The sequence below is a fragment of the Aptenodytes patagonicus genome, chromosome 1 (assembly GCF_965638725.1).
Source record: "Aptenodytes patagonicus chromosome 1, bAptPat1.pri.cur, whole genome shotgun sequence".
In the NCBI taxonomy this organism is placed as follows: Eukaryota; Metazoa; Chordata; class Aves; order Sphenisciformes; family Spheniscidae; genus Aptenodytes; species Aptenodytes patagonicus.
This window is the reverse complement of record NC_134949.1, coordinates 78,106,922-78,124,860: the sequence shown is the minus strand read 5'-3', so window position 1 is coordinate 78,124,860 and position 17,939 is coordinate 78,106,922. Positions and strand designations below refer to the sequence as shown.

Here is a 17,939-nt window from a genome sequence, read left to right as displayed (position 1 = left end):
TGCAGAGCCGCGGTTGTCTCGAGTGCAGCGGGGCTTGGAGGAGCAGGACTAGGGGAAGGCTGGCCGGGGTGGTCGGCTGGAGGGGGGCGAGCGCCTCTGCAGCAAAGCCCTCAAAACGCTGGAGAAAGCCAGCGGCTGGTAATGACCCGAGGGAAGTGGGAAAGGCAGCGCTAGGAGTTAGGCGAGGCTAAGAGGAAGGCGGGGGGGGGGGGGGGGGGCAAAAAAAAAGTTTTCTTTTAGTCTGATCCCAGGAAGGGGGAAAATCCCTCTCAGCGGTTGTCAAGGAGATGGGCGGCCGGGTTCGCCGGACTGTCTGCCTTCAAAGCCCGCAGCTCGGGGGGAGCCGTTTCCCGGCGGCTCCCTGCGAGGGGCAGGGGGCTGCGCCCCCCAGTGCCGCCCCCAGCCGCGGGGGGGCGCCCTCCGGGGGGGGGGGGGGCGCTAACGCTCCGCCCGCGCGCCCGGGCCCCTGAAGGGAACAAAGCTCAGGGGTCGCGCAGCTGGGGACGCCCGAGGACGAAGCCCGGTAACGGCTCGCTGGGGACTTCCTACCTGTTGGGAGACGCGAGCGGTGGCTAGCACGGGCGCGGGCATCACGCCGATAAGCACCGCGCGCCTGACTAACAGACACCTCTCGGGGCGGGGAAGAGTTCAACCGCCTCGCCGGCCACCCCCCTACCCGCGGCGGCGGGGCTCAGGGGCAGTCCCGGGGGCGGCGAGGCGGCGGGGGCGGCCCGGCCCGCCCCGGCCCGCCCCGCCCCGCCCCGGCGGCCGGCACCGCCCCCGCCGCGGGAGCCCCGGCGAATCAGCGGGGCGCTGTCAGGGCGTCAGCGCCGGCGGCTCCGCGCGGCCGGCCCCGAGCGCGTCCCTTATCGCAGACAGGCACCGGGGATCGCATCATTATCATGGGCACTGTTTGCTTTTCGCGGCGCTGGTGTTTGCTTTTCGCTCTCGCCTGGGCCGGCAGGTTGGCGGGAGGCAGCGGGGGCGCAGGTAAGAGGGGGCTCCGCCGCCGTGCCGCCTTCCCCAGGCTGGGGCGGCGCGGAGCCGTGGCCCCGGGGGGACCGTGTTTGTCCGCTCTCCTCTCCCTGGCGTAAGGTGTTGAGGGGGAGGTCACTTCTTGCTGCTAGCAGTGCCGGGGGTGTTGGAAGTTGCGGTGGGGAGGCGTTTTCTCGCGTGTGTGACACTGCCGGAGCCAAGGGACGTCTGGAGGGAGAGACTGGGAAGAAAAAGTTACTTTCCTTAAGTGCCTACGAGATAAATCTGTGCTGAACCTTAGAGACTCCGCAGGGGAAGCGTTGGCTGTTGTATCTTAACAGGTTTCCCCTGTCTGCGCATTAACCCAAAAACCTGCTGTTTCTTAACAGCCGCGCTCGTATCTGTTTAGTAGCAGTAATGGCATTCAGTCTTTGCTCCGGTGTTTAAAAAAAAAAAAAAGAAAAAACCCAAAAAACCACCAAACCAAAACCCCCATCTGCCTAGGAATGTTGTAAGCCCAAAGTGATTTCTTAAAGATGTGTATGCGGTCTCTGAAATTGTGCTTTAAGGTGAAGTGGGGGGGAATCCCTTTTCCTCAGATACAAGAGTTTAAATGCAACAAAATGAACGAAGTCAGAGTAGAAGTTCTTGAAGTCCAAGCAATGCAGTGTGAGGTGCGGAGCAGAGCAGGGGCTCATATTTGGTTTTGCCCTTTCTTTTGACTCATTGGCATTCACGCCTGACTCCCAGGCATCCTCTGGTTGCTGTGAAATGTCCCCCTTGGCTCAATGCAGTTTGAATTTTTGACGGCATTATAAAGAGTCCAGCTGTCAGTTTTGCTGATCTTGATGGGAGATGGGTGCCGGTTTAATGAGTCAAAAGTATGAACCAAAGCATTTAAAAAAAAAAAACAAAAAAAAAAAAACAACAAACCCAACCTTCTTCTTTGCTTTTTGTGCTTGACTGACTGGATCTGTGTCTGATCTGGGCAACACCCTCGGACCCCCTAAGCTAATTCATGTAAATCATAGCTAGATCTGAACCGGCTCAGCGGTTAAAATAAACGAATGGGCAAGAAAGAAGGAAACAGATTACAGCAGTCCTGCATTTTTCCAGAAAATACAACGCTCTGCGTTTGGGAAGGGGAGACTGTTTCCCTCTTTCTTTAAAAAAAAATAACAACAATACCGAGTGCAGACAATTCTCTTGCTCGGAGCCCTGAGGTGCCCCGCGGGGCCGTCCTGGTCTGCACCTCTCGGAGAAGTTCTCCGCTGTGTGCCATGCCACAATATCTGATTATTCTCCCCTCTCTAAATAGCCCCCTCCTGCCCCCGGTGACTTTGAAGGATCCGTGTTTTATCACTGGGGATGGCCGAGTGAGCACTTCTGAAACGATTCGCGTTAGGATTTCAAGCTAACAATGAAACTGTTCTCACTTTAGTGCACCTTTTTTGAGGATCTGTTAATCCAATTGGCATGAAACCGGCTGCACATGTCTCTCGCTGGATGCCCCCCTCCCTCCGTCCCTCCGCAGCACCCCTCTCTCCTCGATACCCCCTAAAAATGAAGGGGAGGCTGTGCTCTGTGCAGCCCTGCTAGTCGTTACCCGGCTGCTAGCCCGCCCCTCCTGGGCAGAGCGCTACCCTGCCTGCCCGCCTTTCTCCTCCCGGGAGCCCCAGATGTGGCTCTCCCCTGAAATGGTGAGGAAATCCGTGCGAGGCGCGTCATTGACACGGCGGCCACGGCTGTCGGCGGCGGGCGGCCCGGCCCGGCCCGGCCCGGCCGGTCTCCCCGAGGCAGCGCCGGTCTCCGACGGCGGCGGCATCGCCTCCCCCGCGGCGGCCCCGCCGCCCCGGCCCCCCGCCGCAGCCCCTCGCGTGGGGCGCTGCGGGTGACAGGGTGGCCGGGGACCCTCTGTGGGGAGCGCGGGGGGGCAGGGCAGGTTAGGCAGGGCTCTAAATGTTCCCGTGTTAACAGCACACCCCATCCCTGAATAGGTCGGAGCTCCCCCCCCCCCTTCTATGTTCACTTCATTAACATTCCCACGACTACCAAATCTCGACTCTCTCTCATCCTCCTCCCTCCCCCATCCTCTTTAAATCCGGGGGAGAAAACGAACGCCCGTCGCTCAAATGTTTTCAGGGTAGGAAGCCTCTACAAACAAGAAAAGCGGTCTGGGTCCCCCCTTTCAGAGTCCGGCTCACCCGTAAGGCACCCGCCCGAGCAGGGGCCGGGAAGACTGCTGGGACCTCTTCCTTCTAAATGACTTTTAGTCCGTGTAGATGATGTTATTGCAGGTTGCTTTTCTCCACGCTAACTTACCGAGTTTCATATGGTCTTCCATTTATTTATTTTTTTGCCTCTTAATAAAAAGGATTAATGTGGTTTTGCTATTCAAATATTTCTTTTTCTGATTCCCCCGCCAGCATAGTTTATTTAAACTAGGGTTTATCTTTCTAAATGAAGAAGATCTCTTTGCTAGAACATGCAAATGGGCTTTTTTCCTCCTCCTATAGGTCGTTTAAAAGCTCTCTTGTTTTACCAAGGTGTGGGTCTCCAGTACCAGACCTATACAGCAGATGCTAATTTCTAGTATGTCTAATGATTTCCTAATGCAGAAACGTAGGACCGAGTCCCTCTAGCTCGGTGGAGCAGCGCTTATAAATGACTTAAGGAGAATAACACGTTGGTTTGTTCAGTTATTTGACCTTAGGCGTTCCCATTTCCAGGATGACACTCGGAAGGCAAGGCCAGCAAACAGCTTCTTCAAGGGGAGTATCTATCCTTGACGGTTTTCTGTGTCTCGGGTCTCCCTTCTTATCTGTGCTCTTCGGGTTCGTTCTGTGCTTCCAGATGTTGACGAGTGCGCAGACGCTACGGATGACTGTCACATCGATGCAATTTGCCAAAACACACCAAAATCCTACAAATGCATCTGCAAGCCGGGCTATAAAGGCGAAGGGAAACAATGTGAAGGTAAGGACAGCTCGGCTCCTCTCCTATCTCTCCTCCCCTCCCGTCTCTTATTTGTTTGCTCTTTAAAAGCTTTTGTAAATAGCTGAATTCCTGAAACGATTAATGCAGATTTACAGCTGCTTAACCTCAAATCTCGGTGTTTATTGGCAAGCATCCCCCTGCTGCTTTTGCTAATTGTCCGGCATCACAAACATCGTGTCCGCCAGCCTACTTTTAAAAATAAAATAAAATAATAAAAAAAAAATGGGGGGGGGGGGGGGAGGGACGTTCCCCGCCGAGGCGACTCCCGGGTTAGCACCAGCTTGTCCCGGGCAGCGCTGGGCCCGCTGCCGCCGGGGGCTCGAAGCGCCGCGCCGAGCACGTGGGCCCGCCCCGCCGGGGCGCGGCCGCCGGGCCGGGCCGGGGCCCCTGGCTCGCTCCCCGGCGGAGAGCGGGCGGGGAGGGCCGGCCGCCGTGCCTGCGGGTGGCCGTCCCTCCCGGCTGCAGGCGTCCGGGGAGGCCTCGTGCCTTCTCCCGCCGCCGGGCCGGCCAGCGGGGCTGCGGGGAGCCGGGGCCGCCTCCCTCCGCCGCAGCCGCGGGGCCGCGCCCGCCCCCGCCCGACCTGCGGCCTCCCCAGCCTGGCCCGGCGCGGTGTTGCGGGCTGTCCCGGTCGCTCTCTTCGGGTCCCTCTGAGGCACGGGGTAGCTTGCACCTTCCGCCTGGCTAACGTGTGATTTACCGCCACTCTTCTCGCCCAGCGAGAGCCTCGTTCCCCCCGGGCCAGTTACAGTAGGTGTTTTTCTGTATCAACTCCAACAGGGCACTGGAGCTTGCTTCTCTTTGACACTATGCGTGCGTCATGGTCACCTATCTTTGGTCTGTGGAACACTATTTTAAAAGGAACTATTTCAGATTATTGTACTTACACAGGCTTAAAAAAGTTGTTTCACTTCTCTGTGTCCTTACACCAATCCTTGCAGTTGAAAAAGACCTAGCATGTTTTATTAGGCACCGTGTACACTCATATTTCAGATTTTATGAACTCCATCTTGTCTATTGAACCTCAGCAGAGAGGTTGTTCTCTGGTGAAAAGAACGAATATTGTAATCACAGCAGAATGCCTTACAAATAAAAGAGGCAAGTCATTTGGGGTTTTTTTGTACTTGTAGATGCTTAGCAGCTATAAAAATTCTCCTTCCAAGTCTCTCTTTCTATGGCAGACTGAAACTTTTTCAAAATGTATATGGCCAGTCCATTAAAAAGATTAAAGACCTAGAAATGACTTTGCTGAAGTCTACAAAAATTTGAAACCGCATATTATTCTCCATGGACTTCCAAAGTGTTTGTTCAAGTGCCCTCATAAAGCATTTTTGTGGTTGTCATATTTTTCTGTCTTGGGCTTAAATCGATGGAGGCAAATTCCTACTGTCCACCTCTTGGTGCTCTAGCGTCTCTGAGCTGCTGTTCATTTGGAAGCCAGATTTTCTTTCTTGCAAACGGAATAATCATTCAGCACCACTTCTTCCTCTATTCATCCCTTCCAGGGAGAGCTCTGTGCAGAGAAAATGTACTCAAGGCCACAGCTGTGGAGGTTACAGCATTCACAGAATTGGTCCTTCTTGTTGTATTTGTTTTCCACATCAAAAGTTTCGTTAAGCTTTAACTACTTATATTTTAGCTGTTGAGCTCTGTTTAATGGTAGACCTGGCTGATACTCATGCTTGTTTAATACATGTATTTCTCTTTGCCTGACTTACCTTGGCTCAGTAAAAAAGAGAGCTCAGTAAGTAGTAAAAAATCGGATTTCTCTGTGGAATGATGTACAGAATCATGGAGTTTCTGTGGCTGATGTCAAACTCGTATCTAATGGAATTTAGTGTCTGACAAGCTTGGTAAGTAAAGTAAGCTGGGGCAGACTGCAACACATTCTGCATGGCTGTTAATTGTTCAGACGTTAGGTAATTGAATGGAAGGTGTCTAAACCAGGTGTTACTATGTGTGATATGTAACTTTTTTTACAATGTTACAGTAACAGTTCTAAAGATTTTGCATCAGCTCTATATCTTAAGCTTGTAATTAATATCAAACATAAGCAGAAAGCTTGAAACATTTTTGGATGCTTCCTTTCTGGAGCTTATTTTAGATTACTTATGTAGTACCTCCTAATTTGATCCCAAAGTACTTTGAAACTTTGTTACTGAAGTTATGTACCTTCAGTGCAGGCAGGTATCATTATGTCCTTTTTATAAGTGAGTAAACTCGAAACCATAGAGGTGAAGGAAGGGTCACACAAGTCAGTGGCAGACCTAAGATCTGCTTCAGGTCTGCTGTTCACATAGAGTGGGTTTATTTTGCATCTTGAGGTCAAGTATTCAAAACCTACAGAAATAAACAGACTAGCAGTATTGATTGGTATTTAATATTATGTCACAAGACAACACCAGTAATCAGCCATTAAAAATTATCTTTTAAGATAACAGTGACTGTGCTTGTAATAACAAAGATGAAATACACCGAATGGTTTTTGGTGTGCCAAACCCAAAGCTGGGTCATTAAACGATTCTGGGTCTTTATAACTGAGCTTTTCTAAATAAGCTTTTGATCACTGAAACTAGTTACCTATGAGAAAAGGATGTCTTTTGTACAGATAATGTGCCTCTTTAACTAAGTTTGTAGCAATCTACCTGTATTGCTTCATGTCTAAAGAACATTCATTATGGTATAACTAACTCCCTTATAGTGCAGGCTCTCATACACAGCCAGATTTTACTAAACAAGCAGAATTGCAATTTATATAGTGCAGTGAGCTTAGAGAATGATACTATATGATCAAATTTATTCTAATAAATTTTAGTGAGCTGCCAGTTTAGGTTATACTGAGGCATTACAATTAATTTAGAAAGGTGTGCATGTTAATTTACTTTAAACATCAGTCTTAAATATTGCTTTCATTCACTTAAAATCCATTTTTAGAGAAAGGGATAGAGTATGGGAACTAACATGATTTGGATGATTCTTAAGTTTTATAAAAGCAACGGAGCACATATTTGTACAAATATGTCCAGTATGTGAATATGTATTTGTGTACTCTTGTGTATTTATTTATAGGTTTTTGTTCAAAGAAAATGAATAGTTTTAAAAAATGGGATCTTTAGGCTAATGCAGTAAATGTGGAGCCCAGCCACTTGTGCAGGATTTTGTGCATATTTTGTTGCTCTGACCTAAAGGGTGGGGAGAAATACGTAAGACAGAAACATTCCTTTAAGGACATGTGGAGAGCTCTAGCAGCAATTATACTGAAATGAAACATTTTCTTGACAGTCTGTTAAATTCCTTTAGCAGGGAATTTGTTCCTGAACTTTGCTTTTCTGCCAAAATGTCTTTTGGACTGGGTTTCTCCAGAGTTTCTGAGGATTTGAGATGACTTCTCAGTTTGCAGATCTACCCTACCTTTTTTCTTTCTTTTTTTTGTGTGTAGCCTTCTTGCCTGAACCAGCTGACCTATTTCTTTCCACGGAGCACAGTTGTTTCTCCAGACAGAAGAGTTGCTTGTTCTTCCTGTGTCCTGTCTCCTGCTTCCCTCTGTAGATTTCAGTTTACCTTTTTTTTTTTTTTTCCCCCAACCAGCTATCTGCTATGCTTTGTCAAGCCATATGGTCAGCATTGCCATGATGATATTTCCCCATATCACATAATATGTCAATATCCTTTGACCACAAATTCTCTAGCTGGTGTTTTCATAGGACAGAATAATATGTCCAACCCAGGTAATCTTTAAAAAAATATTTGCTTTCAATTGTCCATTTCTATTCAATATACAAAATCTATTCATTGATAACGGATTCAGTTGCCCTGGCGGACCTGCTGGTACCTAGGAAATCTTCCCTGTTGTGATTTTAGTCAATACCTGAAATGCAGTGGTCTGCATTCAGCTGCAAGCATGCTCTTTCATGTTCCCTAGGTCTTCCTCCTTACCTTCTCTACATTGACTTTTGGTCTCCCCACAGGTTGGTATCTCAATAAAATTGTTACCTGGAAAATTGTGTCAAAACAATGGAAATTCCAGAGTATTCAAAAGGATTCCAAGTCCTGAGGTTCCCTAGGCCTTGACAGGGCCTCCTTTGTCCCCGATGCCAATGTTGTGTGTTTGCTGTTGTAGGGTACTCTGTCATTGAACAGTTTATGAAGGGGTTTAGCTCTCAAACCTAGTTAATTTTTTTTGCCCATGCTACTTCTCAGGCTATTCCAAACCCTCACACCATTAATGGTTAAAATAGTCTGTATAATTTTTGGTTGATGTTTATCTGTGCCCATTTTATATCCAGCTAGTGTGTTAACTTTATTCTCTGTTTTAAAACTTTTTTTTTCCCTCGGCCTACTGTTTATCCCCAGTGTGACTGTGATTTCGGTGAGTTGCTCTAGCTGTAGCTTCTTTTTTCTTTTTGGATGATACCTTACGTGTAGCACTCTTTCTCTTCAGTATGTAGAGGATTTGATTGGGTGGATGTGATTTTTTTCCTTAAGACATGTTCACTGAGACCTGTTGCTGCTGGGTTGCAAAGCTCTGCTCTGAGCTTTCCCATATTGAATAAGATTTCCTTCTTGGTGCCTTTCTTCTACTGTCTTTCATAGTATTTGCATAACTATTCTTCAGTTCTTTTAATAATTGGTCTCATTCAGTTATTGTCATGTTTCTTGAACTCTATGTACAGAAGAGAAATGTTCACAACTTTCAGCTGTACTTTTTTTTTTTATTTTTATTCCTGCTGTGAAGCTTAATAACATTGTTGATGGACTTCTCGCTGAGGGCAACATACATGTACCATGGCAAAGTATCTCGGCAGAGTCTGCCTTGAGAGGGTGATTTTCAGGTTTCTGCTCGTGTTGGAAATTTGTGCTGTATCAGCAGAAGTTCTGCTTGACTGCTAGCTGAGTAGGCCTGTGGAGTTCTAGTGATGTAAGTTTGTCATATGTCGATGTACTTGCAGTCCTTTTCCTAATGTAAGTAATCATTCCAGATAAACAGGCAGGTGGTCATAGTAATCTGCAAAGGGGGCTGTTATTCTTGATTACCCCAGTGATAGCACCTCACTGGGTTTAAGCATGATACAATCTCAAAATAAGATAAACCATTCCTGCCTCAATCACAGGCATATTCAGCCCCACAGCAGGTTATATTCTGCATATGTCCGTTCGGAAACACAGACTAATTGTCCTTTCTGAAGCCCGGTGCTTATCTAAGGGCTGCTTAGCTGAAGGAAGCTTCTGGAAAACGTACAGCCAAACAATCTAGCAAGGCATCTCCTAATCTGGGGCTGATATGCTGCTTATCGCAACTTCTGCCATAGTTCCTAACATTTGTCTGTGTACAGTGGATGGAGATACTCAATATGGTATCTGGAAAAATACTTGCATTGATATACCTAGATTTTGTTATTTCCATTGATGTTCTGAGACGTTTGGCTTTGTTTCTGACATGATCTGTTGCTGCAGACAGAAAAGCAAAGTATCGTACAGATCATCTCTAAACTGTTAACTAAAAGCCCTTTTCTGAACTAGGAATTCTAATTTTGTGGAAACAACAGGATAGTGAATTTCTTACTTTGGCAAATGTTTGAGACTCTTGTGATAGCACGTGCAATTCTGTCTTCATGCTGCAGGTACAATAATATCCTAAGCCAAAATTTAAACTACTCACGGTGTTTGCAGCAATACACGGAAGTATAAAATGATAGCTCATTGCATTTACAATGAATCAGAAATGGTGTAGATAAACCACTCATTATAATCTTCAGTAATTTTGTGGGTGTGAGGCCAAGTTTCTTCTTATACCTGTTTGTTAGATCTGTTTTTAAAGGATTTAAACCAAATCTTAACAACTGGAAAAACATATAGAAAATTTATCTACTCATCAATTCCATTTTAATAATAATGATTGTTTCTCTAGGCTTGACTTAATATTCTTCTTACAATTTTAATCTTGTTCACCCGTTTTATCTTTCTTTTTCTTAAGAAGCTGGTCTCACTCATTGGATTTTAATTTTACTGTAGTCTTTCAAATATCTGCTGTGTTCTTCTCATGCTCTTCAAAAATTAATCCAAATATTGTGACAGGGCTGCTCTGAATCAATCAACCTGGAAACAGGACATTTCAGAGTTCTCACTTCCCAGCTCCTGGTCCAGTATCTCGCACTGAAGCCTCCTCTTGTCTGCAGGGATAAGTAAGTACCGGGCTTCTGGATGTCTTTTAAATGGTACAATGATCCCATTTCTTTTAAGAGCTCTATGGCTTCCCGTCAATCCACTCTCAGCAATTCTTTCTTAAGTGGACCATCTTTATCAATGATGTCGTGTGAGAGTAAATGAACACTGTTGGATGTCCTCTGGTTTCTGAAACTTGGGCATCTTGATGCTTGCACAACTCTAGTGGGCTCAGGCTGGTGCTGTCTGTCTGTCTCACTGCTGAATAACAGGATGCCACTGAACAAGGCAGCTTAAGTGACTTCTTCCTGACTGATGATTCTTCTAATTGCAATAGAAGGTGAATTCATTCTCTCAAGGAAGGGTCATCCTCTGGGATCTTGCAAATATTGACTCATTTCAGGCTGAATATTATCACTACATCCATAGTCTTGCTGTTACTGCTTGCAAGGAGGTGCTCTGGGAAGTTGGTTTGGTCAAATCCACTAATAACATCTACTAATAATATCCCACTACATATCTGTCAGGGGAACAAAAGAGTTTCTGAATAGCTCTGTGTTGGTGTGTTGAGGTTTTTTTCCCCTGAAAACACCACAGATATCTACACCCTTTGTCTGCCTGTTCTGAAAAGCTGCAGGAAGATGGAATGTGAAAATTTTTCCTAAATATTGTTTCATTCTTTGTTCATATCCTTATTCTAATTTTGTTATTTTCTGTATAACCATTTCGTGACTTCATCTCAGTTTAGTGCTTGAGGCTTTGACACTGATCGAATTACTTCGGAATTGGTTGTCCAGTAATCTTGAGGTCTGCAGTGAATGTTAGGAACTGTGCTGTGCTTTCTAGTTTTACAGTTACAATACCTTAACAGATGACATTAATGTCATGTGTTGAACTTCATGTCACCCTCCCATAATGGCTGTGTTCTAGATGAGATCTGTTGCTACAAATCTGTGATGCTGGTTTTGTCCTGTTGGCTTGCAGCAGCCCATCTGAGCACAGAGGAAGAGATACGCTGCCACCTCCCAGCTTTGTGGTGATTTTTATTTCAGGGTCAAATCTTCCTTCCCGGTTTTATTCACATGGATTATAGCTTTTCTCTGGGTGAGCCATTGTGCTGATTTCACTGAAAGCAGCTTCCAGAATGAAGCAGTACATGTTGTCAAAAAATGGGGGAGGGAGAATATAAACTAGCTTCTTTGATTTGAGCTAGTAACTACATTTTTTTTTTTTTTTTTTCTTCTCCGCCTGTCTGTAAATCCTACTGATTTGATTTGGTAACTTGATGCATCTTTTTTGGTTTAGGCTGATAAGTGTTTCCCAGAATCCAATTCTGAGGTCTTCTATATCTGTCCCTTTTTTTTTTTTTTTTTTTTAATTGTCTGGTACTATTTAATACTTGATTCTCAGCTTGCCAGTTTTCTGAATTACTTCAGGGAATGGAGTTTCTTAGGGGATGGAGAAGAAGTAGCAAGCAAGAAAATACTCCTGAGAACATTCTGTAATAAGACAGAGTTTTATTACAGCCTAAGTGAATTAACAGCTTACGATAACTTTTTCTTTTCTCCTTCGTGCTTCTTCTGTTCCTTGAATAGGGCTTTTGTTTTGGCCAGGGTCAAGCCTTGATTTTTTTTTTTTTTAGTGTATTTATTTATTTCAGATTGCTTTATTTTTCTGACTTTGTTCAGCAGTTTATCTAATAAAACCAGAATATCCCTTAGTTGGGATGACATGACCTGTTTAACTGCTCACAGTACCGTCAGTCCTCATGTGTCACACACCCTATTGTTTTCTCCTCTCCCTTTTCCTCCCTACCCTGTCCTACCTCTCAGACCTACTTTCTGGCAGCCCATAATGCTGCTTCAGTGAACAGCTCCCCCGGTGGTCCAGTTTGGAAATCTTCCATTTTTACTTAGAAAAAGAACATTTGCTCCAACTCCCCCCCGCCCCGAAATGCTTCTTGGGTACAAATATCACTATAGTTTGCATAAACAAATACCATACCGCTAGAAATATGGCCTCATTCTTCAGCAACATTACATGTAACAATCAATTTGGAAAAAATATGTTTTTTTCCAAGGACACTTCTCTAAATAGTTGATAAGCTCCTTGTCTGCTGGATGGTCTATGGGTACTCTGGGAACTTATAAATATATATAAAATTTCATCAGTCTCAACAGTTGTTAGGCTGCAGAACCCAGGGTGGCCCCCTGTGGTGATGTAAACTTGGTATTTAGAAGGAACGTCTCCTTTCCCCCAAATATACAGTGTAAATTGTCTGCCAGGAAAATTATAATAAGATGAAGGAGCATACTAAGCTCAATATGTAAGAGTCTGTCCTTTTTTCTTCATTCTTTATACATCTGCCAGACACTGCCCAGTTTTCCTTGTTTTCCCACCTGTCACCTTTACTTCTGGTGCAGTCCCCCTTCCTTGCAGTCTTCGTTATGTTGTCTTGTATATTCTGTTACTCAGCTGTCTCTTAACCTTGTCATTTCCCTACTGCAAATCCTTCTTCTCTTTCTTTTGTCCTCTCCTAATGTATGTTCACCTGCATCTTTTTTATTTTATTCAGTTTTCCTTCCCTTGTTCTCTCTCTCAGTGGCGTATTGCAGTTACAGCGGTATTATTCTGAGAGCCAGTGTCCCACAGCAAGACCTCTGGGACTGGAGAGCGGGTAGCTGCAAGCTCTGAGGACCCCTTACCGGTCCTTTCCCTTGAGTTCTGTCTTCAAGTCAAAACGGCTCCCGACAGCTCTCAGAGTTTTCCCTTTTTCTTCCTTTTTCTCCACCTCTTTCCTGGCCCCCACCACCAGCTCAGAGTTTACCTGTCCCTCAGTGCATGCCCTGCTGTTCCCACCCCTGCAGACCCATGGCTCTTTTCTCAGGTGGCTGGCTGGAAAGACATGTTCGCATAGCTGTTTGCCATCATTTGTCAGCTCCCATTTGATTATGGGGACTGTCTTCATGTGTGTCCATCGCACTACAAAAATACATGTTCTTTGTTCTGACGCTGAACGTAAGCTGATGCATGATGTGGTCAGGGAGCCTCTGGCTGGATGATGGCAGAGGAGTTGGGGAATGTGACCTTCTGCTACTTCCCTAAACCTTGCCCAGATAAACTCCACTAATGTGGCTTTTGTCTCCTCTGCATTTGAGCCGGGTAGCATCCACTCTGACGCGGTTAGGACACTGTGGAGGTAATGGGAATCATGGATGGTGGATACAGTCTTTGTACTCGTGGAAGAGGACGATAGATACAGTCTCTGTACCCGTGGTACTAGTCCAACCTAGACTAGTCCCATTCTAGACCAGGATAACTGGGAGCCTTAACTACAGGGCAAGTTTGACCAAGCCTCAGGTAGCCCTGAGATGGAAGATGTATGGCAGGAAGTTGTAGGAAAAACGTGTGTACAGTCTGGTTGGAAAAAGGAGTAACACTCTACTTCCTCAGTGCACTGATTTAGGGAGTTCCTGTTTGCTTGATCATGCTTTTTTTTTTTTTTTTTTTTTTTTTTTTTTTTGCACAGGGGCAATTGATGTGGGGCTATACTGTGAAGAATATCACAGAAATAATCCCCCAAAAAGTGGAAGAAAAAAGAAAGTATTGCAGCATGGCTCTGTAAGCTGTTCTACACTGAAAAGACAATGAACTGGGGTATAGAGGCTGAAACAAATGGCAGGGAGAAGGTGGTGGTGGACAAGTTGAATAGACTTCCTCATCTGGCTTAGTTTCTGGAGCCATTGTGTTGTGAAACTACAGCCTAAGGCTGAAAAAACACCAACCAAGAAGGACATTTTAGAAACTTTAGCTATCTAAATTTCAGCAGATGCCTGCTGAACTTGTGAATTTATTTGACTGATTTTTTTTTTTTAATGATTTTTTAAATGGCTATTTTTTGTTTGGTGAATTGTCAGCTGTAATTTGGCCAGCTTTTTCCGTCCCAAGAAATCTGCTGAAAAGTAACTCCCTGCCTCCTTACAGGAAACAAAATCTGAGAGCATTAAATCTGTTCAAGTAATTGGGGGAGATTTTTTTAAACATAGTAAAGCAGTGAATTTTCCATATAATCACTTTAGAAAAAAACCAAGTTTCTGGGTTTTTTTCTTTGTTTTAGTATGTATTATATTTGTTTTACATTTCAGCTGAAAAAAAAGACCTGCTTTTAAAGCAGATACCTTGCATGAAAAATTCTAGCCCATACATAAATGTTTGGCAGAGCTATAAGAAGCTGAAGGTAGTTTCTTGAAACTTCAAGACTTTTCTACACATTTAAGATGCTCAGCAAAAGGAATACACTTACTGTACAGTTTGAAGAGTCGTTTTGTTCAAATGCCTTGATTCATCAGAGTACTTGAGCATGTGCTTAATCTTAAGAAGCTGTTACCCTTTAAAGTAATTCTGTTTAAGTGCTTTATTAAATTGAAGATACTGTCTTATTTTACTTCACAGCGCTCCTTCTCTGGAGTTGTAGAAGATCACAGTTTTTCCTTCAGTGACCAAGGAATAGAAAAAAAAGATCTGGATCATTTAATAAGCTGATGTAAGACCTTCATCTTGCAGGTGCTTTAGACCTGAACTTAGTGCTTAACACGTGAGCTGTTTGTTTGGTGCTGTAGACCCCATAGATAACATCTCAAATTCAAGACCATGCTTTCACAACTACTGATGATGTTTTACAGTACAGCCACCAAAGGCAGAATCAGGAATATTAAATAGATTAAATGACCTTCAGATCATTCTGGTTCCTGTAATCAATTTGTTAAGCAGATAAGCTGTTATCTCAGAGAAGATAAAAGCCAATTTTCATTTACTCTCTCAGCTTGAGATTGCTAAACTGCATACCATTGTTCCCATGCCTTAGTCTGCATGAACCACTGTCAGTCCTTATGTTTAACAAGTCATTGTGCTCTCAGAACACCAAAAATTTAACTGGGGGAAAAACAAAAAATTATGCATAATACTGATTTGGTGATTATTAATGTTTGGGGTGGGCAGTGTTGCTGCAGAATGTGCTTCAGAGACCAGAGAATGGGAGCCTCTGCAGGAGTAGGTATTTGTTGGACATACCATTGCGGAAAATACTATAGGACGTAACTTCTGTGCATCCTAGTTCTTGCTATTGTCAGACGGAAATTGCACTGAAGTGCCTTTGTTCTGATTTCATTATCTGGAAGCGGAGGCTACGTTCAAAACTCTCAGGCAAGTTGTCTCCCTGTTACAGTGAAAAAGTGCTTGAAATAAGTGGGTATCTATTTTGCTGAATGGGGAGCACAGGTAATGCATATCTTAATTTTTTGGCAGCACATATGTAGGAGGAATTTGATATCTGACTTCATACCTCTAGAGATGGTAGTGTCTTTACTGAGCAGAGCTGTGCCTTTATTCTTTTTGCACTTTTCTGTTTGCTAAACTCTCTTGAAAAGAATGCCATAAAAACTGTGATTTCGAGACATGCCTATATTTTTATCTAACTACAGAGCACCAAAGTCTGACTTTATTTAGAAATTTCCATTTTTCTGATGCATTCCAACCTGTCTAAAGATGAGTATGATCAAAGTTCCTCTTTCTACATCCTTCTCCCCACATGTCACTTTTCTCTGAAACCAGCCCAATTACTGTTTGTGCAATGGTACAGTTCATCTGATCCTTAATACTGGTCTCAGTATACCACACACCGGAAAGGCAGGTGCTCCGAACTGCTTGCTCCTGCTTCTGACTGCTACAGGATTTTCCCAAGGGCTCCCATAGTGGCTTTGTCTGCATGGGCACACTGGGGAAAGGCAGTCTCGCTTGGCCTGTGTTGCAGACTGAGCCAAAGCCGTGAGACTGCTTCACCAGGGAGGCTAACTGTGAACTATCTGGCTACTAGAGGGCAGACACAAGTGGAGCCCTGTGGCTTTTGCTTGGCTTGAATTCCTAGGAAAGCGAATTTACCTCTGTTCAGACTGGAGCGTGTAGACGTATTCAGAGTGCAAGGAATAAATGAGGGAAGGAGGGCTGCCAGAATTACTCTGACCTGTGCCTGTTTTGACTTGTAAGAGTGAGCCAGGGAATGAGCATAAGGCAGGAATAGACAACCTCAGCCTGTTTTCCTGAAATAAAAACCTGAAGACTAAAATGGTTTGGTTGGGAATAAGTTGTTTCATTAGGTATAGACTGTTTCATTATATGAAAATGGAAGCGGTTTATTCTGTATACAAGCCGTTTTACATCTAAGGAGATTATGGCTTCAGAATGGAAGAACTTTTCTATTACAGTTCTCTCAAAAGCTTTAACAATGAAGAAAACACCCTCAAATTGTTGTTTATAGTATGATTAACCATTCCAGTTTACTAGGAAACAACTTTTTTTGTGATATAGATAAAATCCAAGGTGTTACCACTTAAGTTTTATGTTAACAGTCACTTCTAAACCTATATAAAAATGATTTCTCTCCTTTATGCTTCTGACACTTTATATCCTTTCACTGTTTCTGTTTTGAAATCTTTTAAAAATTCTTTTTCTTGAGGGAAGTGTGAGAACTGCATTATATATAAAGAAAAAAAAAATTGGTTGACTGCACCACATGTGGTCTTATGAAGCTAAACCCAAAAGCTTTAGCGATTATTCTGAATAGGGAATTCACACAAATCTATTCAGGATAGCAGCAGCAATTGCATCCATTTTCTAGAACAGCTTATTGACATAATTTACTTCGAGTTAATACAAAAGTTTCCAATGCACATTTCTGAGTGCTTTCACTGGACTTTGTTGCACAAACTGAGTGCATATGCATATATGAATACCTGTGTGTGCCCACATTCCTTCAGAAAACCTTTATTTTAGTATATCATTATAATATATTTAAGTATCCTCAGGAAGGGCTGGCATGTTTCTGTTAATGTTGCCATTCATTGAGGAAAGTCCCCGTGTTTGTAATTGTGAAGCCACCTGAACGATCCTGTTTGCACACAGCATATTCTGTAGGTCTCGTGTTTAATGAAAAGGACAGCCTGGTTTCTTGATCACATTATCTGATTTATATAGGCAAGATTTGTGTGCTCGTGGGGAGTCCTGAAGAGTCCAGAAAACGTTTGAGAGGTTTGCTGTGTGGGTGTGAGTGTTACAGAGGGTCCTGCTGGGTGAGGGCTCTGCCACAGCTGGGCAGGGGTATGTGTGGGTGTGTGTCATGCCCTCAGAAATACAGGTCTCAAGCTTGCTCAGCTGACTTTGCTTGAACTTGCTAAAATAACTTGATCTCAAAGATGAGACCAAGCATGAAGAATTTCAGTCTTTGAAGAAGCTGTGAAAAATGGGAAGTGGAAGGTGAGGTGGGAATGCTCTGAAAGGAGGTTTATGTTAAGTAATACAAATCATAGTATACTTCTACCTTTACCTGTCAGAAGTACACACGCAACGTAGGCACTTAAGACCGTTATGCCAGGTATGAACACAACTATCAAAAGGGTGAAATATGCTACTGGGAAGTTTACTATATATTTTTATTACTGAACTATATAAAATTATATGTAAATATAAAATATGAATATAAAATTAAGGGAGAAAAGCCATAATAGCAGCAAACTTTATATTTATAAAATTACAGAATTCATATTTTATATTTTGTTTTTTAAATTATGCATGGTAAGCTGTAACATACAAACATAACAATGTTATGTTCCATTGAAAATCTAGTTAACCAATGGATTCTTCTTTAGTAAACTTTATGATCAACAAGGAAGTATAAAACTTAAGGGAAATACGTGTCTTCTGGTCTGAATTAGTCCCTGACATGGTCTTTTCTATTATAGTATTTGAAGCAGGGG

General features: G+C 44.0%; 1 protein-coding gene across 5 annotated transcripts in view; it reads left to right on the top strand.

The window, feature by feature from the left end:
• The first annotated feature begins 875 nt into the window (after positions 1-875).
• Positions 876-17,939, top strand: part of SCUBE1 (signal peptide, CUB domain and EGF like domain containing 1) — a 223,332-nt gene continuing 206,268 nt past the window's right edge. For all 5 annotated transcript variants that reach the window (XM_076343880.1, XM_076343872.1, XM_076343862.1 and 2 more), the window contains exons 1-2: positions 876-990; positions 3,829-3,951. In XM_076343880.1, coding sequence (XP_076199995.1) covers positions 903-990; positions 3,829-3,951 — 211 coding nt within the window. In that variant the 5' untranslated portion in view covers positions 876-902. The remainder of the gene's footprint in view (positions 991-3,828; positions 3,952-17,939) is intronic.